The 26,173-nt window shown below is 43.1% G+C and overlaps 1 protein-coding gene across 2 annotated transcripts in view; it reads right to left on the reverse strand.

The window, feature by feature from the left end:
- Positions 1-206: 206 nt before the first annotated feature.
- The window catches only part of DOCK10 (dedicator of cytokinesis 10), a 115,093-nt gene continuing 89,126 nt past the window's right edge, over positions 207-26,173 (reverse strand). Inside the window, exons 37-57 of one of the 2 annotated variants that reach the window (XM_088528496.1) lie at positions 26,047-26,113; positions 25,377-25,424; positions 24,634-24,735; positions 22,200-22,324; positions 21,066-21,178; positions 20,649-20,786; positions 20,094-20,276; positions 19,401-19,511; positions 17,843-18,058; positions 17,065-17,122; positions 16,638-16,736; positions 15,196-15,302; positions 14,607-14,729; positions 14,115-14,228; positions 8,295-8,441; positions 7,105-7,315; positions 4,858-5,048; positions 4,215-4,315; positions 3,759-3,897; positions 2,359-2,434; positions 249-347 (exon numbers count right to left, since the gene is read on the reverse strand). In XM_088528496.1, coding sequence (XP_088384622.1) covers positions 280-347; positions 2,359-2,434; positions 3,759-3,897; positions 4,215-4,315; positions 4,858-5,048; positions 7,105-7,315; positions 8,295-8,441; positions 14,115-14,228; positions 14,607-14,729; positions 15,196-15,302; positions 16,638-16,736; positions 17,065-17,122; positions 17,843-18,058; positions 19,401-19,511; positions 20,094-20,276; positions 20,649-20,786; positions 21,066-21,178; positions 22,200-22,324; positions 24,634-24,735; positions 25,377-25,424; positions 26,047-26,113 — 2,537 coding nt within the window. In that variant the 3' untranslated portion in view covers positions 249-279. Of the gene's footprint in view, positions 348-2,358; positions 2,435-3,758; positions 3,898-4,214; positions 4,316-4,857; positions 5,049-7,104; positions 7,316-8,294; positions 8,442-14,114; positions 14,229-14,606; positions 14,730-15,195; positions 15,303-16,637; positions 16,737-17,064; positions 17,123-17,842; positions 18,059-19,400; positions 19,512-20,093; positions 20,277-20,648; positions 20,787-21,065; positions 21,179-22,199; positions 22,325-24,633; positions 24,736-25,376; positions 25,425-26,046; positions 26,114-26,173 lie in introns of both variants that reach the window. The other variant, XM_088528495.1, reaches the window with a different exon arrangement.

The raw sequence follows: 26,173 nt of genomic DNA on the forward strand, positions 1-26,173 counted from the left end.
AAAACCAAAAATCAACAACTGAGAAGAAATGTGCAAATACTGGGGCAGCAAAAAAAAAAAAAAAAAAAAAAAAAAAGCTTGCGGTTTTAAAAAATACCACTGTGAGGACTTCCAATAAATTAAAATTATAGCCCACGAATGCTTTTCTTGTCATTGTCCGTGGTCAAATCCATTTTCAGTATGAGTGACGTGGAGGGGGAGCCGGGGCGCTCCGGGCAGAGGCCGCCTCAGGCCTCGGCGTTGGAGGGGCTGGCGGCCGCCGGCGCCGCCGCGCTGCCTCTATGGATGACCCGCGAGTACGTGCGCTCCATTCCTTGCTGCTTTGCCGAGTCCTCCTTGTACGCAATCTTGTCACAAAGAGAGAGAAAGATAAAAGATGCAGTAGTGAGAGCAATCCCAATATCCAGGCTTTGCAGATGCTGCTTCCCTAATCTAACCAGCTCACAGCAGCCATGCAGGCGCAACCGAGCAGTCACCAATATTTTATAAGATTGGTATCTACTGCTTGTGGTACTGGCAGGTTCCAGCTCTATCTAGACAGCCATTCTGGGCCCACAGGAATCCCACTGAGCTTAAAACATAGTGGAACTGCAAAATATGCCCGATAGCCAAATTTGAGCCAGTTTACTGGAATATCAAGCAGGCCAAGCTGTGGACAGAGCTGCACACTCAAAGCAAAGCCTGTTTGGCCCTGCCATTTTTTCAGTGTTCCTCAAGGAAGGTTTTACTCTAAGTAAGTTCCACTTAGCCATACTTACAGCTATTTTTCCCTACTTCAGGAATGGCAGACAAACAACCTGCCACCACCAACCTTCCCTGCAGCAACAGGGAGCTCAGCAACACCAGCTCCCACTGCCCCTGTGCCGCAGGGAGGACCAGGGGCCACCAGCAACATCCCATGTCATGTGCGGGGGAACTGAGGCACAGACGTGCTGGGCTGGGTTGTCTCGGACCCCTGGGCAGCTCTCTGCATTCCCTCCCCTTGCAATGAGGTTTTGCTGCCTGACAGTCCTGCCAGCACCTGACTGAACGCCTGAAGGTCTAAGCACAGAGCTGCTCGCGCGCTACCAGAGACGTTCTGGTTATGATTCATGCATCAGCTGCCACTGCATCCCACAAAACGGGGATCTTCTGACAGGCGAGTGACTGAAGGAGCATTTCCATTTTCCCCAGCACTCATGCAGTAAACATCTCCTGGGTGGGAGGGTTAGAGATGTTGAGAGTGATTCTGGGCACATCTCCATTTCCTTAAAACAAATAGAAATCTACCCTGCCACCTTCAGCCCTCTAAGAATGAAGATGAACAAAATGCAAGGTTTTGAAGTACCAACTCCAGTGCTTTTACCAAACCACTGCATAAATAAACCAAACCCAATATTCATATTGCCTTTTTATTTATTTATTTATTGTAGGGACACCTCAATTCTCAGATCCCTTTTAGGCAGAAGAACTTGGCTCCTAATGAGCAAAAATTAGGCAAACGAAATCTTGCATGGAGAAGACTGTTTGAAATGCAGTTAGTTTTGCAATCAAGCATGTTTGGACATACGTACAATGCACATGCATGTATGAACTTACAAGAACTTTGTACGTACTGTAAAAGCACCTCAAATTTTGCCTACCTCTACTCCCTTGCCTTATTTTTTTTGACGGAGAGAGAAGTTAAACATTGTCCCTAAAAACCCATTTTCCTTTTTACCACATATACTTTACTTTCCTCATCCCACTCAGCCTGAAACGCAGTCTTAGCTCCTGGTGTCTCAGGCATGAAGCCAGTTCCAGCAAAATCAGCAAAAGCTGCATGGCAGCCTCAGAGCACAGCTGAGCACAAGGGGACTCTGCAGCCAAATTAATCCACCTATAACTCACATCCAAAGCACTTCCCAAGGGCATAAGAAGAGTAAAGCTTGGGACAGCTGCTGCAGGGCTGCACCCAACCCTTCTGGGCTGCAAAATTCTGGGCTTAAGCAAAAGCCCCAGGTTGGCCCCCAGCATGTCACTGACAGCATGGCTAAACCTGTGTTTTAGTTGCACCAATGTGCAGGGTGCTGGGCAGGATTGGCTTCAGCAATTAAACATCCACAGCACCTTCTGCTCCCTGGATGGTGACTCCCATCCTGTCACCTGCGCTGCTGCCTCCAGGGCTTCTCCCTGAGGTCGTGACCAATGTCCCAAAAGCTGGAGGAACACGTCTCAAATGGGACCACGGAGCAGAGCTCACATACACCCTGGCTTGTTGATTTGACCTCCCTGAGCAAGGGAGTCATCAGACATGGAACTAAATGAACCACGTAGGAAACTCATCGAGAAAGCACATGACATTAAATGAAAAAGTAGATGTAAGAAAAATGAACATACCACATTTGGCTATAGTATTGAGGGAAATGTTAGACAGGGAAGAAGAGAAGCTGTATAAGCAAGGACCATGACAGAGCTGTCAGAAAAGAAAAACACAACAAAACAGAGAAGAGAAAAAAACATGTGGTGATGAAAGAGTCACTACCGGCGGGTGAGCAGACACAACGCTCTTGAGCACAGGAGTGGGAAGCATGGCAAATCTCACTGTCATGGTGAGGAGCAGCAAGGGCAGGGCCACGAGCTTTCCAGCTGCAAGACAAATACTCCAGCTGCCATCGGAGTATGTCACTAGTCTGGGGCAGCCCGAGAGGGCTTCCCAGCGGGAAGGAAGGGGGAGCCTAGTTTTCATTAGGGACTTCCAGAGTATCCTGGTTTTGGTTAATATGATGATAATTTTGACTTTTGCTGGATGAACTCTGATATTACTGAGGATAACATTAATATTACATACCAATATATTAATATAGTTATGTACAAATAATTTTGCATTATTCTGTCTTCAATTAAATGTAAAAATCTCAGAGCTCATTGATAAAAAATGAATAGAGGTATGAGTACTTAATAGCAATTGCTGAATGTATTTTATGGACAATGAAACTCATGGGCTGCTCATAACTAGTTTATGCATTTTTCATTTTTTGTGGGGAAGAGTAGTTCACATAAGTCATACTGTACTGTCTCTGCACATTGACAGGATTACAGAAAAGACTTCTACAGGAGAAGCAGGAGCAATAACTGATACTCACAATTATACCTTTACACCCTAGGAAAATTTAGTTTGATACCACAGTCATAACAACAAAACAAACAAGAGAAATTATTATTCTCCTCATACATGAAGATGAGCAACATTTTGGAATGCATATTATATAATACAGGCATGCACACTAATGCTTCTGAAATTGCTAGCACTTGAAATGGAATTTCAACATGACATGTATTTTGACACAGCATTTTAAAAAAATCATTCTTACTCTAAAAGCTGAATACAAATAGAAACTATAAAGATATCTCCTGCAGCTATAAGTTTAGCTCTAAAAGCAATTTTATATTTTAATTAAATACTTGCCTCACAGCTTTAGGATATAGCAGTCTAATCATGAAATACTGGCTTAATTGATTACCTTCTTATGCCTCTAGACTTCGGTCCTCATTTAGTCTTACACACATTCAACTTTTCAATATGCAGCAAGACAAGCAGAAATAACAAGTCTTTGTTCATCAGATTCATTATATGAAATACAGGAGGATTTAAAAAAAGCAGAAGTAAGTTTGCTCAATGACTGTTGCACAACCAGATTTTACCGCCACCATTTTGCTCTACAGCTTGATTTGTGAATAAAAGAAACACTCAGCTACCCTCATTCAAGCCCAGCCAGCAATAAAAGAGATAAACTAACCTGTTCATTCATAACTGCAGAGAGCTCATTGAGCATATCCTTATAATGAGACTTCATTTCTCCCTGATATTCAAACTGGTCCTCCTTAATAAGGCGTTCGTTGACATCGAGAGCATGCCCACATGCTTCTGCAAACTGCCTGCAAGCACAGACACACACAGATAAATGTTCTAGTAACAAAAATGAAATAGATATACAACTATTTCTCTTCCTTCCCTGGCAAATTATACCTTGTTAGAAGTGAATTTCAGAACTTATCACCAGATAAAGAGGAACAGAGATTAATGGGTCAGACCAAAACTTCAGTAATTCTTTCTCAAGAAAGATTTGTTTGTGGGTAAACACAGATGTACATCAGTCTGGTTCAATTCAGTGACTCGGTCTGCTTTAATGTCACTCTACTTGGTCATTTAGTTATCCTAGGCAGCAGTTGGCAAGCCTAGCCATATCGCTTACCTGAAGATTTCCTTCAGAAGCTTAACTTGATTATCAGGATATCTCTTAGCATTTGTTTCTTCAAGAAAAGCTCGAGCATAGGCCATTGGTCCTGCATTGACCTGAGGGAAAGATGCACAGGTTACAGTGCAGAGAAGAGCCAAGATTACGGCCTGTAACCATCTCTCACACCCTAGGGCCTGGGAGCTGGCCTAAGAGCGTGGAAAACAGCTGATCCATCCTGATGTTGCCTCAATGAAACTCCAAGAGTTTTTCAAGAAAAACAAACTGAAGATCTGTTCTTGCCTTTGAGGGTGCAAGCCAAATATTCAAAGGAAATGACCAAACTAATCCTAACAAAACCCCTTTTACTATAGCTGCATGCTTGACTGTGAGACAAGCAGTATCTTCAAGTGGCACAGGATGGACTGATTAGAAAGGTCTTAACATTTATTTGGAGAAGATCTGACAGAATTAATAACAGTTGCACATAAAATCCAAAACACTTCAACACCAATGGAAAGATTTCCACTATCGTAAGTTAGTGACAGCCCTGGGACACAAGATATGTCCTGAAGCATAAAACAAAGTGTGGCTGGAATGATGGCAATTCCAGAATAGAAATTTAGGCAGATGCACAAGAGCTAAGGCAAACTGCTATTACCTTGACACTGACGCTCCCCTGGAGCTTGAGCTGCAGCCTGATCATGTCCACCTCCTCCATCGTGCAGAGCTGGTTGAGTTCAGAGACCTTTCTGGACATCTCATCAATCGCTACTTCAATAGGGTTCAGCTCTGTGCTTGTCTGGCTTATGACTTGAATACGCTTCTTCACATAAGGGAACAAGTGACTGGCTACTCAAAAGAAAGGAAGTTTTCAGAGAAATTCACCCCAAACAAGATGGTAATAAGGGAAATAATTAAGTAAAGGTAATAAGCAAATTAATTAAATCACAGGTTTAGTTTGTATTAACTTTTGACTTTGTCAACCTTGGTATTAATAAGAATTTACAGCTCTATTGACCAAATGCTTAGCAGTGACTCAGTAGGTCCAAACCAAATTTCTGAGGCAGCGGTAGCTGAGAAACTCCTTCCTTCTGAATTCAGTGTTTGCTACTTAGCTCTGTCAGATCCACATGGCACTAAGATTTTAAAATCTATTAATTTCTTCCTCTGAACTGAAGGACTAAATCATAAGCCTGTGCTGAACTTCAAACACATCAAAATTCCCACCAAATATGCTTCAAGTTAGAGGTAGAAACTCCAGTGCTTAGCTGAATTGGTACCATTCATCTCTAAACAAATTATTAAAACAAGCAGGAACTTTCATCATTCAACCTAAATAATGTTATATTCCCTAATGAGAGGTGAGAGAGGAACTATTCATCATCAAAATCATTTCCTTCCAGGAGAGACATTTTCATATATCTCAAGGGGTCTGGCAGTACTGCACGTTACATCTGATCTAAGCCATGATGCCTAAGAGTCTTTTCCTGGTTTCTTACACACTTTGGAAGATCTCCCAAACTCTGTCTCCTTCCCTCCTCCAGTGACCATATGCTACCAGTCAGCTCAGAGCGGAACGAGTTCCAGCCTACGGGGCAGCTGCTCCCGCGGGCAGCAGGAGACCAAGGACTTCCCGTGCTGGAAGCAGGAGCTACAGCCAGGCACAGGGAAGTGCCAGCAACCCACAGACGGAGCCAGGTGGTTTCTCCGTGCAACATGGGCTGCAGGACATGGAGCGGTCCTGTTTCAGCTACCCTGTACCTCTGCCTGTACCAGCCACAAGAACTTCTGCTGCTCCTCCAGCCATACTGGCCAACCCTGTTTTCCTCTAAAACTAAGGGCATTCATTTTTACAAAGGTAATAAATTAATATTTTTTTTTCCCCAAGGAGGGGAAAAAGAATCATGTTTCCTTTACAGAAAAGCATCGAGGTGAAAAAAAGGCCAGGAGAAAAAGAATGGAGAAGAGAAAGGTCAAGTTCCCACTTAACATTGCAGATGGAGCTGGTCTGAGACCACTTGGAAGGGAAAACAACATGCCACAACCTGGAAAAGATGTCCTGCTCCTTCAATACAGATCTCCAAAATCGCCTAGCACTAAAAAAAAAAAAAAAAAAAAAAAAAAAAAAAAAAAAGCCCCAAAAGACAAACACACACGCGCCAGCTGCTGCTCTTACAAGCAAAGCTATGTCATGTAACAAGATGTCCCCAGACATGAGCGTCTTCTCTGACTTGTCAGAGCAAAGCTTTCAGGTGACTAAGTCTCCACTATAAGCAGCTTACCTCCCTTTGCCCTGTGGGGGAAGTATGTGCTCTGCAGTCAGTAGGAAACGGGATTTTCTGTCATTCAGGAGCCTTTGTTGTGAACATCGACCTCTCTGCTCACTGCTAACCCTTTTCTGTTTAAAATGACTCAGAACAGACATAGAGAGCGCGCTGTCCAATCCTGTCCTAAAGCAGTAATTTTATTCCATGAGCTGAACGCTTACCTCCCACTTAAGAACACTGTATAACGTATCCCACTTCCATTTTGAACAAATATTCATGTCTGTTAAAATGTATTCTTCTTAACATGATATGTACCCTGCCTTGCTTTCTGTTTGACCTGTTTGTGATGAAAATGGCAGCCTAGGCTGCCTCCAGCAGAACTGCCCTCAAATCACATGATTGTGAACAACAGTAATGCCAATAATAAGGAAAAATAAGAGCTTTCCACAGATGAAAATAACTTTAGCTAAAATAGTCAGCAGGACTGTAAGATGGAGCGTGCTTTGCAGAAGGACACAGGGGAAAGATCCGATCATTCTGCAGGACACACTCCATCCCACAGTGACTGCAGAAAAACCAGCCCCAAAATTTGCTCCTCACGGGTCAGCAGGAGAAGGGAGCAGCAGCAGGAAACCTACTCGTCAGGATCGTGCGCCTCTTGCACTGCTCCTCCACGCCGCCGTGCTTCTTGCCTGAGAGCGTGAAAGGCGTTTCGAACACAAACCGGTTGATGTTGTGGTGCATCTCAAAGTCAGTCTTTCGATCTTCGGCTTCTTTCTCTTCAAAGAAAGGTGTGACATACGTGACCTGGATATAGGCGTATTTTGGATCCAAGTCTTTTGGGTTGACCTGTTTAACAGGGGCAAACAGTTGAACTGTTAAGTGTGACATGCCACCAAGGCATCAAGTATAAGTCTGATGCTTTTATCAATCATGGAATTATAGATAAAGAGTGAGATTTCTAAATGCAATACTTAGACCAAATTAATACCCTTAGTATTTAACTAAGAGCTCCCTAAAAACATAGGGCTTTAAAATACAACTAACAGTGAAAGCAGATGAAAGCTAAATGAAAGAAGCCACCCTGGCCCTGCAGGTTTCTGTTATGACCAACACCTGCATTTGCAGCATTTTCCCTCTTCTCACTGGCAGGGGACAGTGGTGCCCTGCTACAGCACTGTCCCTTCAACATGCTGCCCCACTGTAACATTAAGTTTTTTTTCTGTTATAAGACAAGGCCATAGGAGTTCATACATATGCTCAGATGCACTGTCACAGTGACGCTGAATGTTTGGGTCTCGGAAGCTGTTGGATGGAGGGATGCTGAGCTGCGCAGTGCGGGACCATGCCAAGCGCGGAGCTGCCCCTGGTGCCTCTGTGCCTTCGTTCATCAGCGCTGTTCGCTGGCTTAGGGTTAAGCCCTGCTCAGCGGCAGGCGGAAAGGGGTGCAGTGACGCTGCAACACCACCCCGATGCATTCCCTGCGCTACCATTCACAAATCATGGGACAGAAACAGTCTCTGTCACAGGGCCTGCACACTCGTTTTCACACCTACAGGCAGGCCAGAGGGCGGGAGCTTCCTCTGTCAACCATTACAGCTCGACTAAGGCAGAGCACGGTGTGCTCCATGTCAAGCTTAGAGACCTTTAAATGCCCCTTGTCTTGACTCAGGTTGAGCTCAAGCTTGTGTCTGGCCCGTGCTCCGTTTGCACCTCCTTGCAGGCAGCGTTTCTTTACTGCGGCCCTCCCCTAACAGCCCTGTCCCTACAGAAGGGACTAACGGTGCCTTCATGCCTCCCCCGGCGCCGGGACTGCCCTCCCTCGTACCTTGTTGGAATCCTGGATTATCTTCACATTTTCTATTCCAAACTTGTCCGCATAAAGTTTCAGCAGTCTCTGAGAGATCTCAGACAAGCCTGTCAATTTGGGCTCTTTATAGATATACTCTTTTCCTTCCTCCTCTTCAAAAAAACCCTGTAGGGAAAGAAATGGAAGGACACAATGAACACAGCAGGCAGGGAAAAGCCTGAATGAAAGCCTTGATTCCTAATGCAAGCACATCTATACATCTGCTGGAGCCTCCAGAAGGCCATTTCCAGCACTAAGTTCAAAGCTTACCTCTCCACTTGCAGCATACAGATACCTAGATGTCTGCATTTATATTGGCTCAGTATCACCTAAGCTACCCACAAAAAAATTCATACCCATTTATTAACGTCACATATCTAGTGGTTTAGACAGTGACAGTGCTTTCTCTAGGACGCTGCAATGTGTGAATCACAAAGAAATCTGAATCCATTCCGCACTGGACATTAAAAATGCTTTATTATCTGGTTACTCTATTTCTGAAACACTCTGCAAACTCGCTGGGCATCGGACATGGGTCTAGCCCTGTGCAGGGCTGCGTGGAGCCCGTCACCTTGCAGTGCAGCCGCCCCGCGCACCGTGCGCACGCGGAGCCGCCGCGGCGACGCGCAGCCCCCGGCGCCCCAAAACCTCCTCCGGGACGAGGAGAGGTCGTCGCTTGGGGAGGGCAAACGAACGGATCAGCCTGTCTGCTTCGCTGCAGGCAAACAGGAACTCTGAGGGCATCTTCAGAGGCAGGAGGGAACTGCAGCGTTTTCACATGCAAATTAATTATTCATATTTAAAACAAAAAACCACACGGAGACCCTGCTCCTCTGCAAAAAAGCCCAATCTTGCTAAGGCCATTTATTTGTTACTGTGGATGCCACCGGCACCTGCTGAAGAGCAGCGCAGGAGCCCGCCAGGCTCCCAGAGGAGGGTGCCCTGCGGAGAGCAGCTCCAGGGCCTCCCCAGTCCTTCAGCCTCCCGGCCGCCCTGCCGTGCGGCTCTGCAAACCAGCGAGGGGATGCGCGCCGGGCAAAACCCCGTGCCAGCTGCTCGGGCAAAAAGCAGCTTTTCTGCATTCAAGTATAGTGCCACTTGGGTCAGGAAAAGAAAAAAAAAACACAGAAAAGATTTGGCTACTAAAATCACAGCCTAGGCAAATATTTGCAAAAAGTGCACAGAAGAACTGAAATAAATCAGCTGTAAATTTCCATGTGTGCATAGGAATAAAGCCTAAAGCTTTATTTCAACAACAACTAAAATATCCATGCATACTCCTTCAGTCGGGGTGAGGAAACGCGTCTTTGCTAAGCGGGGAAGGCCAAAGTGCGTCGCAGGCGCTACCAGACCCACATGGCCAGGACCAGCAACAGCGGCTCCGCCGACACCATCCTTGGGCAGTTTCACAGGGACCTTCTAACACAGCCAGATTTTGCAAGGCATTAGCAATTAAGCTCCACATGTGTGTAAAGGACTTCACAGGTCATCAGGAGACAACTCTAGAGCTCGGAAGATAACAGCCTCCCCAGTAAACATTTATTGAGCTGGGCAATCAACTTGCTGTTGATTTCCCAGGGAAAGGTTCTGCAGCATCATAACCTGGTTGCTGATCTTATTTCCAGTGAAGCAGAAGTGTTTTCAGCGAAAACTTCATTAGTGCCACACAACCTTACTCTTAACACATTACTCAGGACTGCTGCTGTCCAAAGCCATCTAATTTTGTCAGCATTCAATTAAAACAAGCAAGCAAACAACAACACAACCAACCAAACAAGAAAACATCCCCAAAAACATGTTTTCCAGATTAATCAGGCAGCAAGCTAGACTACAGCCTCCTCCCTTGGCTAGTACTACGAATGTTTGCTAGCTGGACGTGGTGTTTTCAGAGAAGAGCCAAGCCTGTGCACTGCTGCGTGGCACATGAAGGTGACACCCGTGTTAGTGCTTTTGCTTGCCCTCTCCCTCCTCGCCACCTCCCCAGAAAACCAACGGATCTCGCCTTGCCTCTAAATGCAAGAGATATCACTGAAGTACATACTCCCTGGAGCATTTCAGCTGACAAGTGACAAGCATAAGTTAATTGGGAGCTATAAACAATCCTGCCTGCCATATGCTACGTGCCTGGCAACGACCACTGAAAGCGAGATTAAGCGCTTTTTAGAAGCCAAATATCCTCCAGTTTAAGAATTACACAGCCAAGGTCACGTCACCAACGTGCACCCCGGCACGGTTTTCATACCAGGGGCTATTGCACTGCAAGAGCGGCGCAGCTGCCCGGACAAAAACGGTCACACGGATCAGCCAAACGCGACGGAAGGCAGGCGACCTCCTGGGCGAGAGGCCTCTGGCTTCCGCTGAACTCACGTTTGCCACTACAAGGGGTGGCCCAGGAAAAGCAGCCTACAAGTGCTGCGAGGGCCGGCCTTCCTCGTGCCCGCAGCTCCAGCCCATGGGGCTGGTCCGGGCGCAGCCAGGGGCATCCTGGCAGGGAAGGCAGTGCAGACCTGCAGAGGCTGAAATGGGCAAACAGGTGCACGTCCCTACTGGAACAACACCCTGCTAGGACTGAGGGCAACATGCTTCACCAGCTGCCTCCCCTTAGAGCCACAGACAAGGCAGTCCACACTGTTCTTCAGCAGTACGTAATCCTGTCACACAGCAGGGTGTAGGAGTTGGGATTTTTGCACAGTCTTGAAGAAGAACATGGAAGCAACATCGCTGAAGTAGTTACTCCAGCCATGGCTGCTGCGGATCTAGGGAGGCTGCGTTGAGAGCTCTCTGAAACATTCAAACTCACCTGCATGAAAGTAGCCATTCGGTGAGTGTCAGTAGAAATGAAAGTGGTGCTTTTTCCAGTTTGACAGGAAAAGCAAGAATTAGCCAGATGTCTTTGCACCGACCACATATCTATAGCTGACAAGGGCCGGAGTTTGACCACGGTCACTGGACGCGGCCCGTCACCGGCACGGCCGCTCGGTGGTGCAGCGGGACACCCGCGACGGCCTCCGCGGGGCTCGCTGGCCGGGGCGCACAGCGCTCTGCTAACGAGGACCCACGACACCCTCCCCAGGGACCGCGGCATCCCTCGCTCAATCCATCCTTCCAGATGGGCCCTGCAGCAGTGCAGCAACCAAACACTGCCTTGGCCTTTGCATGAATATGGACGGTTTTCACTTGCAGCTGCAGATTTTCTTTTTTCGCCAAGAACCCCTTAAATTCTCCCTGATGATTATGTAAAATGCATACGTTTGACCTATTCTTTTGTCCAGCATTTGTTTTTTCGATATTTTATGGCAGTTAAGAAATACTAGTATGTTTCTTACACAGCACAGTATAGTTATTATTTTTTATATATGAATAAAATGCTTAATGAATACATACACATGTGCTATAGTATATTATTTCTATGTGTGTGCTTACATATGTATTTACTCATAGGTATTTTTGAGAATAATTTGTCTAACAGAAAAGGAGCATCATACCCACATACTGAGTTTCCTGCTGTGGGATTCTTTGCAGTGGCCTGAGCAGAACAATTCATATTCATTTACACTGGTTTAATTGTCTAACACGAGTAAAACCTGCAGTTGTTACCTTTGGGGAAGAAGTGTGAAATATCTGCCAGAAACTCAGGAAAAAAAAAAACAGAATTGCTTACAGCACATTAAATGAATTGGCCACTGAAACTGGCTGGAGGCCTGCAAGGACTCTTGGCAATGAGAGGAAGAAAAGGCCACATTCCTTCCACTTATACAGTGAAAATGGAAGCAAGTGGCACACGGGGAAAAAGCTCTGACAGAATTACAGAGAGGAAACTTCCTGGAGGGAAAAGCGCACAGGGACAGCCAACACACAAGAATGGACAATTCTCTCTTTCCTTCCTGGTCAAGCCTGACCTATGACCATTTTATCTGATATGGTGCTTGGTATACTGGAAAAGTTTCTGCATTTGAGGACATTCCTTAATCAGTTATGTGCACCCAGCCATAATTTCCTTAGCGAGGCACAAGAAACATTGGTGGAAATTATCTGCCTTTAATTATTTGCACTGTGCCACTCAATTTGCTACTGTGCCTCTGCAAGAAGCCAAATGGAGCAATCACACTGTTTACTGCATAAAATCTCTTCTGGAAAAGGAAAGAAGCTGTGCTTGTTTGCATTTAGAGCTCAGTATCCAAGTGTATCAGTGAATAAACCAAGCAATATGCAGCTGTGAAAGTCATAGGCTTTAGAGCACCAAAGCTGTTCAAATGAAGTTGCCCTTATGGCACAGGCAGCTGAAAGTCCTTGCACTGTAATGGAGATTTCAATGCAGTTTGACAGCACTGCTGCAGCTCAGCTGTCCACTTGGAGCCAGCTCTGGGTCTGGGCTCAGGCCCTGGGTGGGATGGCACACACCTGAGCTGCTGCAGAGGCAGAGCCCTGGCACAAAGCCTGCCCACAAAGGAGATCCCAGGTCCTCCTCCGCTGCCCCCACTTTGAGGAATGTTGGACAGTAGGAAACCTCTGCCCTTCCTCCGATGCCGCTTGCTTTCTCCTTGCATTTAAGTGTGGTTCAGATGGCCGGGGTGAAGAGTCAGGACTTTTGTTGCTGTCCTCTGACCCCCAGTTTGCTCATCCCGGGAGGCAGTGCCAGGCACATGCTTCCCCGCTGTCCGGAGGGCTCCAAGATCAAGGGCAGGAGCTCTTGGACCGATGGATCAGCCTTACGCTTTGGAGGTGCTACACAGGCCAGGAAAGCAGTCCTGCATTCAGACAGCATTAGTGCTCCGCCAATTTTTCCATCAGAGCAAGAAGAGGTCCAATCCTGCTCCCAGTGAAGGTGAGAGAAAAACTTTCACTGAGTTGAGGTGACACAGCATTGGGCCCCAGAGTGCACACGCAACACGGCGACAGATACAGCTTTGTAATTCAGGTAACTGAACAAGCAAAAATTAGTTTTTAAGATGCAACAATGAATGAAACAACGTTATTTCATTGGACATGAAACGAAGAATCAAGAGCACAGGAGCGTTAATGTTAAGTAACAGTACAGGGAAGGATGAAGGATGTGTGAGGAGAATTAATCAAAGCATGCAAAAGAACTAGACTTACCACAGCCTTGAATAAGATCAAAAGGAGAAAAGAGCAAATTTCTGCATTAAAATCTAATTAGCAAACAGAATGATTCACATCAATCTGTTGTTCATAGACCTGATTATTTTTAAGGAAATTGTATGCTTGCCAAAGAGCTCTTAAAAGAACACGCTGGACTCCTACACACTGGTTTGTATTGGGAGAAAGCACAAAATAACACCAAGAGAGTGCTTTGAGGATGCTGAAGGACAGCAGAGGGATTAAAACTACTCTAGAGAATATTGCACAGGATCAGAGGCCTGAAAGCAGAAGCCAGAATCAGCAAGAAACCAAAACAAAAATCTACTGCATACATCACTGCTTTAAGGTCTACTAGAAACCAGGATCAAATCCCAAAGTTGTTACTCTGGTTTTGTTTAAGTTTTACTCTTAAGACTGCCTTGGCCTCAGTCTATTTTGCTTGAGAAAGTTGTGCGCTAAGCTGATGTACAACTCTGTGCTCCATTACACCACTGTAAATCCACAGCAGCAGTTAACACAGACACAACTAAGTGCTCTTCTGAGTAAAATCCTCCCGAGATTGACCCGAGACTCACTTTTTGACCAGCCAGTCATTGCACAACATTTCTCTGTTTTAGCTTCCTTGAAATACATTATGATTAGAAGAACATGGCTGAAATCTGAGAACCTGTTGAGACAGAAGAACATAAGCTGACTTACCTGCCCATAAAATGCGACCCGGTAGTACCGCCCAAAGAGCCTTTTCTCCGAGTTCACCACTTCAGCAACCTTCAGGTACGAGCGGTGGATGTCGTAGTACAGGTCAGACAGCCTCTGCAGGAAGAGGCAGAGGAAGGAAGAGTGTGCTTATTCCCAACAAACGACACTAAGGAGCTATGCAAGAAGGGCTTGCCTTAGCTGGATTCCCAAGCCCTTGAAAGGACAACTTGTGCCATCAGAGTTCTTTAACCTCCCCAGCCGCCACTAAAGACTTGCTGCAAGGTCTCCTGTGAGCATAAAGCTTCATAGGAGCATGGGCCCTTGCACAGCGGTCACACAGCAGACAGTACAAGCAGCAGATATCCATCCCTTTTTGCACCCATGAATACAGCAGTGATAAGGACTTCTATTAAGAGGTCCAAAAACATGAAGTGTTTACTGTTGTCTTAAGACAAATTTTAACTCTATTTTAAAGCTAAAAAAGTGACTTACCTTAAAGTCCCTCTGCTTCTCAAAAACAGCAATAATAGGCTTGTTAACCTCTGCAATAAGCTCATATCGTTCTGACTTCCACAGGTATTCAACACACAGCTCCAGCTGCTCCACAAGAATATTCTGCAATTCCACAAACACCAATTCCATAGTGACTTAGCAGTTGACAGCACTTTATTAATAAAAAGTGTAGTAAAAATACATACGCAGCATTTTATTTTAGACTTCATCTTCTATACTAAAATTTATGCAACCACACAGGGTTTAGCTAGGCATTGATGGGTGATGATGCCTTCTTAAGATAAATGACTAAACTAATAGGAACATGAAAACATCCAACCATCTGTTCAGAAGACCAGAGTTGCTTTGTGCAGTTCCAACTCTGGCTCTTTATGTTCTGGTTTTCAAAAATACTATTCCTACTATTTGGTGAAAACAGCAATAACATTTCATTCAAAAGTGTATGACTTACCACATTGGGTAAAGTGCACGCTTACAATAATTTACTGTAATGTCCACCACAGGCATCCTTTGGAAATAACACATTCCATAATTAAAGAACATGTATATAAACGTTAACGCTGCTGACCTCATTATAGGGAGTATCTTGCATCCCAGAGTCTTCCTTCATAGCACCTTCTTCTTTAATGTTGGGGGTAATGCTCAGGAAAGCCGGCCATCCCATGGAAAATAAGCCTTGAAGTACAAGTTTTAACAGTGTCAGTGAACAACCAAATAACCATATGCCTTAAAATTACCGGATATCATTAAAACAAAGTTATTTTTTTCCCCACCTCCAGCCAAAGTAATGAGAAATAATGGAACCAACTGAATTTACGGCACTATGATAAGTTTTCCTTAATCCCAGGCTGGGGCTAAAGTGTCCAGGGATGCTCACAGGGCACCAACCCAAGCACGCACAGTATTTACCAAGCCAGGGCCTTGCTGTGCATGCAGTGCAACAACTTCAGATTTACAGAGCCCGTTGCATGTTGTAGGTCAGGTTTGCAGAGCCTGACTCACAGATTTTAGCCACTTTTTGGAACACTATGGTTGAACAGCCAAGGTAAATCTGCCAGTGAAGGCAAAGAACATGGTTCATGTTCAACTTAAAGGTAGGAAACCATGTCTGGCTGAGTGCTTTTAAGGTATCATTAAAAAGATCAGCTCCACATGGAGCCAGAGGGACTCTTCCCAGTCACAAATGAGTTTTGGGCAGCTTAGACTTTATCTTCGGTTTGAAATGGCTCCCAAGTTCTTCATGCCACCCACCTAAGCTGTGCTGTTGTTTACACCAAGTGTTCTAGCATCTGTGACACACCTCAGCAATGCCACCCTTCAGAGAGGGCCCCAAAAGGCCACTTCCACCAGGGCTGTTCCCCCTGCTCAGCTCACTCACAGCCCCTTGGAGAACCCCAGCCCGCCCAAAGCCCATGGCTGCCTCAGCCCCATGTGTTTACTTGCTTCCACAAGGACTGCTCTTTATGAAAACTGCTAGCACCTGCTAAAATACCTCATTACTTTGAAATACATATTTCATAAAATAATAATTGTTGGGATGGAAGCTTTTTGGAAATATCTACCTGCATTTTATCTCTCAAACAAGCATCACAAATTAAAAAAAAAAACCTTGATCTATTTTAAGTTACACATGAGCAACCAGATGTTACCCTCTTCCTCCCACCACCTCCTCACCACTAGCAATGAATCTTCAGGGGAATCAGAGGCAGATTTGTGTGCCAAATGCCAATTGATCTGAGAGGGATTCACATTCATGGGGGAGAGCAGGCTGCTCTACCTGCTGGAAAAGCCCTTAGCCAGACACTTTCCATGCAATTCAAACCAGCCAAAGAGCACAAGGAAAGGAACATAAAACATTTCTGGTATTTTTTTTGCTTACTATTACAGCCATAAACATGCACTAGAGATCTTTTCCCTTTGGCAGATATTTTTCCAGATCAGCTGAACAACTGCAATTGGGTTCCCTAATCATGTTATTTGACCGAGAAGAGGCACGGTTAGAGCACTCACTTCCTCCACTGTGAGTTGTTAGTAACACATTACTATCAGAGACTTGACCATCTTCCAGGAACATACGTGAGGTACAAATCTTTTCCATTTTCCAGTAACCTATGATAGTGTAAGATGGTATTAGTATACTGCTACTGGTATGTGTTAATACATGCATATTTAATAACGACACACTAACAAGTGAAGCATTCTCTTTCAGTATTAGCTTATGGAACATTTATTTAACTGTCTACATCAAGCATACACTTTTACTGCTCTAGTGCTAAGGCTAGAATTTATTATGTGTTTTGAAAATTAAACATCTGTGAAGAAATCAAGCAGCTTTAAGAATAATTTACATATACCTAACGAAAGTAGGACAAATAAAAGTAATTTTCAACAATATAATTTATAGGTACACGTTTGGTTTGGAATATGTGCATCTTACCCTTTCTTTTCAGGTACTCTGCAATGAGAGCAGCTATATGAATATAGCACATCGCAGCCTGTAACGAGACATCAATACACATGTTAATGTGTTAAGCGTATTGTACAACTTAGGCATACATGTGATAAGGAGTGCACACATTCATGACTGTCAATTCATAATGCAGAAAAGGGAAGACAAAAATTAATGCAGGAATTTGAGAATATAATGGATTAAATGAACCTCCCAGAGCCACAAAGATGATTAAGGGACTGGAGCATTTATCTTATGAGGAAAGACTAAGTGAACTGGGCCTGTTTAGCCTAGAGAAGAGAAGACTGAGAGGAGATCTGATCAACATGTACAAGTACTTGAGGGAAGACTGTAGGGAGGATGGCACCAAACTCTTCTCTATGGTGGCCAGTGACAGGGCAATGGGTACAAGTTGAAACACAGGAAGTTCCACCTCCATGTGAGGAAGAACTTCTTTACTGTGAGGGTGACAGAGCCCTGGAACAGGCTGCCCAGAGAGGTTGCAGTCGAGCAGCTGGGATGCTGGCCACAACCTCCCGGTCACCAAGCCCTGCTCAACCACATCTCGGCCAGTCACAACTTAGCAGACAGGAATAATGAGCACATCACAGCTCCAGGCATTCTTGAGAGCTGTTTTTCTCTAGCTTCAGGGATATGAAAAATGCTGTATGAGTCTCAAATTACTACTATTGTCGTCTCAGCTCTTTTCATCAGAATGTCTTAGCCTACAGGAAAAGGGCTTTCCTCTTCATTTATATAAAATTACCTCTGATAAATCTCCATTTCTTGCGTGAATTTTGGCCATGCTTTCAAGCCATGTCCTACGTAATTCAGGTGTGCTGGCATAAGAATTTGCTAAGCTGTACTGCAGGTCCACAAGCATCTCAGGGTCTTTCTCATGCTCCTTCATTTGAGCCGTGGCCATCAAAACTGTCCTGATGCGCTTGGTCAAGTCCTTTACCTCTGCTGGGAAATTAACGTTCTTTGGGAAAGAGAAGCAATACATCACTAAAAGCGTCCAAAGAACCACACGCAGCGCCCCTGAACACATTTGCACTCTGCTTATGCAAGACCTCCCTCCCCTCCTCCTAATCCAGTCAGTTTAGGAGCAGAGTCACAGTTCAAAAGCATGTGAAGGTTTTACACAGCTCCTCGAGATTTGTTCACGGAAGCACCGTAGCACTTATTAAGAGATTGCAGGCAGGCAGCAATGCCCCTGCACGGAGGAGCTCTGCCAAGGGCAGCAAACTGAAGCATTTCATCCTTGCTTGCTTACTGGCTCTGGCTGCATCCTCGCACTACTACTGGGGATGAAAAGCTCTGTGTGCCACAAACAGGCTCCTGGCCTTCTCACACTGCACGAGATTAAGACACTGCCCTCATACCACCCAGATCAACTTTCCTCAATATATTTAACTCATCTCTGCAGTTCTTCTTTTGTTTGAGATGGACAATAATAGTATAGTTATTTTCATACATACATATATATATATATATATATTTTCATTTGTTCCTCTTGATTAAAACCAAAAATATCCTGAAAAACTAAAGTGAAATGAAATGCTTCCTCCTCTGTGTGAGGCAGAGATGAAAATCAGAGTGACTACGTGGCTGGGAAATAAAAGCTGGACTTTAGAAACAAATACAGTTGTACACGTCTTATGTGATCGCGCGCCAAATTACTTATACTAATTATCTACCAATTTGCTTACACTAATTTTAGGATTGGTCTCCACTGAGGTACTCCAAGTCACCATCAAAGGAAACCAATTCCAAAGTATAAAATTCAAAATGCCTATTGACAAATATTTGGCCAAAGTTTGGAAAAATGAAAAAATTGAGTCCTCTAACACCTTCAACGTGAATAGCTGATATAAAAGTAATAACTAACCTAAGAGCTAACTGCTTTTTGGAAGGGGAGGGAAGCCAAAGGGGAGGTAAGTTAAGAAACCCAACCATTGTAAATGTTTTGGTTACACATTTACTGAACAGACTGAAGGGACAGTTTGCAAACTAGGTGTTGTTTGTCAACTGCTATAGTGCTCCATTAATCAGAACGCCTGCTGTCGTCCCTGATCAGGCAAATGAGACATTTTCTAGAGAGCAAAATAAACAGTGAATAACAAATAACCTATTTTTCATATAAAATCCTCTCACACAAAATTATTAAGCTTTGGGGAGTCATTTCCGATTGCCTGAGAAAAGCACACTATGAATGCGTAAGCATAGTCTAAACGTCAGCAATGTTATTCACAGAAATACTTGCTCCTCTGAAATTGTTGACCTTTTGAAAGCGGTAGCGACTGACAAAAAATGTTTCTTACTTTCATCTGCTTGTCTCCATTAGCAAAATTATTTATAATTGCAAGTGAATGTTGAAAGCGAGACCCGCCAATCCCTGCATCTGCTATCAGCTGGCTCACTGCTTTGATGAGCTGCACATGTAGAAGGGAAAAATAAAGAGCAAGAATGAGATGCAGTTAAAGAAAAACTGAAGTTTACTTATAGTTTTTAATACATGTCTTAGTGTAAACTGATGAGTCCAGATAGCCAAGCCGCAGTTTGAACATATTTTAAATTGTATTTTACTTTGTATATTAAGATGGTATATACAAATGCAAGGATTATAAATAATCTTTCCAATGTTTGTAGATGCAACCATATTTTGCAAGGTAAGGAGGAAGGGCATTAATACTGCACTTTACCATACTATGAGATTCTGTTCAGTTGCTACTTCAGCTATGCTGTTAATGCTGTGAGCAACCTACAGGATGCAGGAATAGCCAACTATATGATTTGTTTGGCTATGTGGCCACGTTTACAGCTGCTGTGTCTCCCTAGAGCACAGCTGAGCAGCTCCAGAAAGTGGAGAATCCAGCCCAATGTCCCCAGACTCAGCAGATATGTTCAACTGCTGCACACAACTGGATCTGTTTTGCTACGGTACATGTAATAACAATAATAATAATAAAATCAATCCATATAACTAAATACTGATAAGTTTACACTTCACTTACCTGTAGATGGGATCTGACTATTGATTTCTGCTTATTGAATTCAAAGTTCTTCCTCATGAAAAAATAAAGAAGAGCAGATGCCTCTGTCTGAGTTGAACGTGACCTATGGTTACAACACTTCAGGATTTCATAGCAGAGTGAACCGCAGAGATCTGCTTGTCCTTGGAAGAATGCTGATGGGAACTATTGAAAAAAAAAAGAAAAAAAAAAAAGCATAAGTATGTTTAATACTACTCTTAGGCCTCTACATTTATTCTCAGTTCATTCCGTTTTTTCTGTCTAGCTTTCCTACAGGGCTGTGAAGGGAGAAATCAGTGGTAGAAGTACACAACAAATGTAAAGGACAATCCTGGACATTTACTACCTTCTCCATCCCCACACATCTTCTGAATGTCCCACTTTCCATCAACAATAAATCAGAAGATCTCTGTTAGTCATAAGCTCCCTTCACACAGTGAAGGAAAAGGCTGAGAACTCTCTGCAAATATCTGATTCTCCTCCAGTTGCATTTGCTTAAATCAACAGGTCAAACTAAGAGAATGAAACAGTAGTTACCTTGCCTACAAAAAGCCGTAGGGCAGCAAAGACATGCTTGAGAGCTGCTGCAGACTGGTTGATTTGCAAGAAGAGCATGTATGTGTCAAAGACTTTTTTCATCAATGCATTCTGGCAATCTGATTGCTGGAGCTGCCTCTGAAAAGTTTAGACACAAAACAGGACAGTCATGTTATCAAAGAGAATAAACAGAAAAAGGATCTCCTAGATTTTGCATCTTGTCAGAATGTTCCTAGGAAATGTTGTTTTAAAATGTCTTTCCCAAAATCTCTACAGATGAGCGAGTCCTGGCATGTTGCAGACTCTCTGTGGATTGCGGTCTTTTAAGGACACTTTTCCATCTCTCTTTGCACCTTCCCTCCAGCACCTATCTTACATGGTACCCTTTTAAGCAGATATTGAAATAACAAAACATACCTGGTGATTCAGAGTGTAAAGACATAACAGGTCGAGGATTGTGAGGGACACTTCCGTAGCAGTATTTGCCTCTGTGTCTACATACTGCACAATGTCCGTTTCATTGGAGCTGCCTGCAGCAGATACACCAAGGAAACAGACAATCTTCTAAGTACAGCTAAAGATGACATAACTATGCAACCTGGTAAGCGAGTGTCTGTGCGACAGACATAGGGGCCTAGATGAACGCTTAATTGAAAGGGTATTGTGAAAAAACAAAACAAAACAAAAAACACTCATGGAAAGGAAAAAGGGAGAGGAGTTCACTCATTTTCTTGGTTGCACCAATCATAATTTGAGTATATTCTGTCTTTGTTTCTGGTTGTCCTCAAAGGAGGAGAGCAGCCTTGGGTTGAGTATATGAGTTTTATCCCACCATCTCAGCCTCTTTTCCAATTTTCCACATTTAACAGATATTGCTACATTCCATTAGCCATAATACAAGTGCTTTGTCTTATTTAGGATGATATCTCTAGAAAATTAACCCCTCTTCCAGGCCTGGTGAGGGCCACAGTGCATATGAGTTGGACTGTACTTGTAGAAGGTGTTGTGGGAGCATTAGCCTTGGGGTATAACCCTTTATCAGAAGGCAAAGACAGAAGCACACAGAGCAACTCCAGAGAACACAAGGACTAAACTTTGGGGCATCCATTCTTAGATTCAAAAGAAGCTTCTATATTTTAGCAACTTGCAGTTGCTAACTTTGCAAATTGCTTTTATTACTAGGACTAATAATTACAACATTTCAGCAGGTTTATATCTGATTATACTGCACAGCATGCATCCACATATTAAAGACATGCCAGCAGTCAGGGACAGGAGGAAATAACTTGTCATTATTAAGTTAAATGTGTCAGACTTTAAAACTGATTTTGCTTTGAAATGAATTTATACTGACTTTTAAAGCTCCTGACAGGAACATTTTGTTTTCTGACAGGAAACAAAAGTCAGCAGCTCTACGTTTCGGAATTTCTCTTCAGGATTTCACTGATATTCATGAAAACCCATTTATCTGTACAGAACATGATCCTAAACCCACAGGTATGATCCTAAATCACAGGTATGAGAGGCAACTCATACATCTCTTGTACTTACTTGCAGTGCTGCTGTCAATCATCTGCAAGAGTTTGGGGTTAGAAAGTGCATTTTTGCCACGGATTATTGGTAATGTTTGAGATCTGTGATGTTTGTGGCCATCATGACTAGAAGCAGAATGCATCCTGCAATGGAAAGGCACCGTTAAGGACAGGAAAACAAAAAGCATCATGCCTCAAAAGACTTTCCCTTGTCACTAAAAATTTTCTGCAGTATCTCTCAGAGGCTAAATAAAACAAATGCATGCAAAACTTTTCAGAGCAACGTAGATGAAGAATGAAGCCAGTGAGGTGGACAAAACTTAAACAGATGTGCCGCGACGTATTGAGATCGCAGAAGACTGAACACTCAGCACTGAAAAAAGGCATCAGCTTGAACAGCTGACTGATGTTTGGACAACAGCCCTTGGGGGAAGTGGAAATTGAGATTATTTCTGTTAATTCAGAAAGTATGAGAAATGTAAACTGTTCATTAAAGAAGTAATAAAGCTATTAAGTGCCAGGAAGGATCTAAAATAACAGCAGGACTGCCAGTGCAAGTAAATATATGCTTTTTTGCATGTGCATCTGTGCATATATCTAGACTTGCTTTTATACTGACAGTACCGCTATAAACAATACAAAACATGTCATTTATCATTAGAAGCTTAGAACTAAAATATGAAATGTTTATCCTAAGCTTTGAAAGGAGCTGGAATCTCAAAATACTATACAATTTAGGAAGATCTAGTAGCATCTCCAAAATTCAGATAATTAATACACTTATATTTTTGAATCAATGACTCTTATAAATTTGAGTAATTTGAAACTGTTCTATGGACAGAAATGTTTCCTGCCCCCAACCAAAGCCTCTTTTATTTGTTAGCTATTTTTAGAAAAAATAATTTAGAAAATTGGCATTTCAGATTTTAAAAAAATTCCGAAGTCAAGTACAAAATTGCAGGCCAAGCTTTTGCAAATCATGCAGTAAAATGTGTCCTGTAATGCAGTAAAATGTGATCCTGCAATGTGTCAAAGGGGAAGGACATGTGTGGACATCCAGGCAAAACAGTGGATTGAGACATTTAGAAACTTAATCCTGAGATTTTTTTATTATTATTATTTTTGAAAGTCTGGTTCCATAATGCTGCACTGATATTCAGCAAATTCAAACACATAAATGTAAGGGCAAGTCAGAGATTACCACAAGCAACATTTCATCACTCAACTTGCTAAAAAAATGTTCTGTATTACAACTGGCAAAAAAAAAAAAAAAAAGTCTATTTGGACAACAAATGAGGATGATCTGTGATGATGCAAGGTGTAAAGGTCCCAGACACAGCTAGAGTCTGATCTTATTTTCTGGATTGTCACTACGTTGCTTCATTTGCAAACATGCAGCAAAATGACGATGTCCAGAAAGCAGCTCTCCCACCCAGTTGGGAGAGAAATAAATGCTGCTGCTTGAAGACTGCACAGCAGGGGCAGAAAGAACGAGGTATGGCAAGGAAAGCATCTCTTCTTGCTTTACACACCCTCCTCTATATAAATTGCTCTGTCCCAAGATCCATACTTATAATGGCGCATACATTGGCACATAAATGAAAAATGTCAAGAATCCGATACGTGAGGAATAGGGACTTTTTCCATTCACTCAATTACAATCACCAACTACACAAAGTGGAAGGGCCACTTCCTTTCCAGTTTTACTTTCCTTTGCATTGTTTTGCATTAGTGACCAAGAAAGAAACTGCACTTTTCCACTCAAAGGGTAACAAAGGCCATTAAACACCTTCCGCACCCGCAGTTCACTTCCATGGCATGGATTAGAATGATTAAATCTTACAATGACTGGACTAGCAAGAAGGGAGGAAAAAGGCCAAGAGAAAGCGATTCTCTATCTGGCAACGTGGACATACGAGTACAGAACTAGGCTACTACAGCAGTCCAGAAACACGAAGATGCATGTCAAGACCACCTGCTCTTAAATTGGATTTTGTATTGCTATACACCTCCTCCTTCCCCACCTTGGGATACTGGAGAGGAAACCAACTCCCTCGATACTGTAACTGCATCCATACAAATTTCCCCTTAAAATAGTAAGATTCCACAAAAAGATAATTGTGCAGAGTCAGGAATTCATTCAAACTCGGGAAAACTGTGGGTTATTCTTCAGACAGAGATCCTGCCTGAATAACATTCCTTCCTGAAAAAAAAATCCTGCCATACTCTACTGAGAGGAACTAACAATTCTTCTGAACATGACATTTTGAGCAGTTGCTTAGATCATAAGTGAGGTTACAAGGACTCAGTTCTTTTAAGGCTCATGCTTTTTGGGGCGCTGAGGTGTTACATATTGTGTCAGTTCCTTGACAATCACCAGTGCTGATGGGGTGAGCTGAAAGCTGCACAAAGCCCACGATTACAGGGGCACCAGGAGTGCAACACGGCATTACCATTGCGAGAGCAGCCCGGACGCCTGCCCAGAGGAGTTCGAACCTTTGAGGGTGCCGTTATTCTGAGTGGCCTGAACAAATTTAAATGCAGCAGCAATTTTCCTGTTAAGAGAAAATAACTGTTAATCTCTTACGGAACATGACATTGATTTCAGTGTGTCTCCAAAGAATAATAAAGGCTTGACTAAGCCTGTCATAGAGCGTAAATTGGTTCATGAGGTGACCTTTTATCTTCTTACAATATGACATACAGGCAAGCTCACAGTTGTAGCATAAAATTAAAAATGAAACATCATCTGAGATGTGTGCATTTCATATTACACAGCTGGAAAATGATCTCATGGTGGTGGGTAGAGACAACACTTTTTGATCATCGTGGAACACTTATCTGTGCATATTAAAATTATAATTTTTTTTTTTTTTTTTTACCTTTACATGAGTGAAAAAGCAATCAGATTCATTCATTTGGCATTTGCACATAAATATATCTGAGAATATATATGTGGGGTTATAAATGTGATAGTGGTTACCATCACAAGCAATTCACCATTTACACCATGCATGCACTCGGATGTCCAGAATATTCTGGTAACTTTGTCTATGTAAAAGAAGAAAGGTCGGCTTCAGAGTGCCTGACTGATACTTCCAGGAGAAAATGCATACACCAATAACTTCATATAAGCATAATGTCATGCACTAATATTTAAATGCTGTAACATGCAGTCTATAATTAAAATGATTACCTTACAATATTGCGCTTTCCAAGATATCTGAAATTTTGCAGACAAACCCTGAAAGATAAAACAGCATGTTTTCTGATTAACAATGACTTCTGAATTATGACTTCCTAAACGCTGACTCTTACTGCTCTTGAGAAGCAATTTTGATAATTGCAAACACAAAAGGGTGCAGCAGTTACCAGACTAGAGACACACCTGGTGCAGCTAGCACTTTCCATACCCTTGTTCTTTCTCCACTGTTGAGGATTCCTCCTTGGTGAGGAAGTGAAATTATAGATGTGGCTGCAAACTTCACCAGTGGGAGTTAAATAAGCAATCCACATTTCACTTCTGAGACAGGGAAGAATTTCAGAAAACAGCCACCTCCCTGGGTTCTGCACACATGCATGGGCTGAAATGATTAGACCAACTTGGAGAGGGAAAAGCTGTTCATGCTATGTTACACGGTCTTTTCATCCACAAGGGATCAACGATTTTGGAGAGCTAAATACTATTCTTGAGGGAAGAAAAGAATCTCAACCTCAACTGGAGACACTACTTTGAAATTCTCCTCCTCAAGGAAAGCCCAAAGCATTAAGCTCCCTCCTTCATGGAAATTATTTGCAATAGTGACTTTAGAACATTGTAATTTAACAATAAAAAATAAAATCATCTAACCACAAAGGGAACTTACTCTAAAATGCTGAAAAAGTCTGTTATTTCTGAGAATGGAGCTCTCAACCAGTAGGAAATCAGTGCATCTGGAAGGAGATTTTAAATAACATTAAGTATCTGTTACAGAGAATTAAATGGGGCCCAAA

The sequence above is a fragment of the Tinamus guttatus genome, unplaced genomic scaffold, assembly GCF_059628265.1.
Source record: "Tinamus guttatus ecotype Peru unplaced genomic scaffold, ASM5962826v1 Tinamus_guttatus_pri_ptg000311l, whole genome shotgun sequence".
NCBI lineage: Eukaryota > Metazoa > Chordata > Aves > Tinamiformes > Tinamidae > Tinamus > Tinamus guttatus.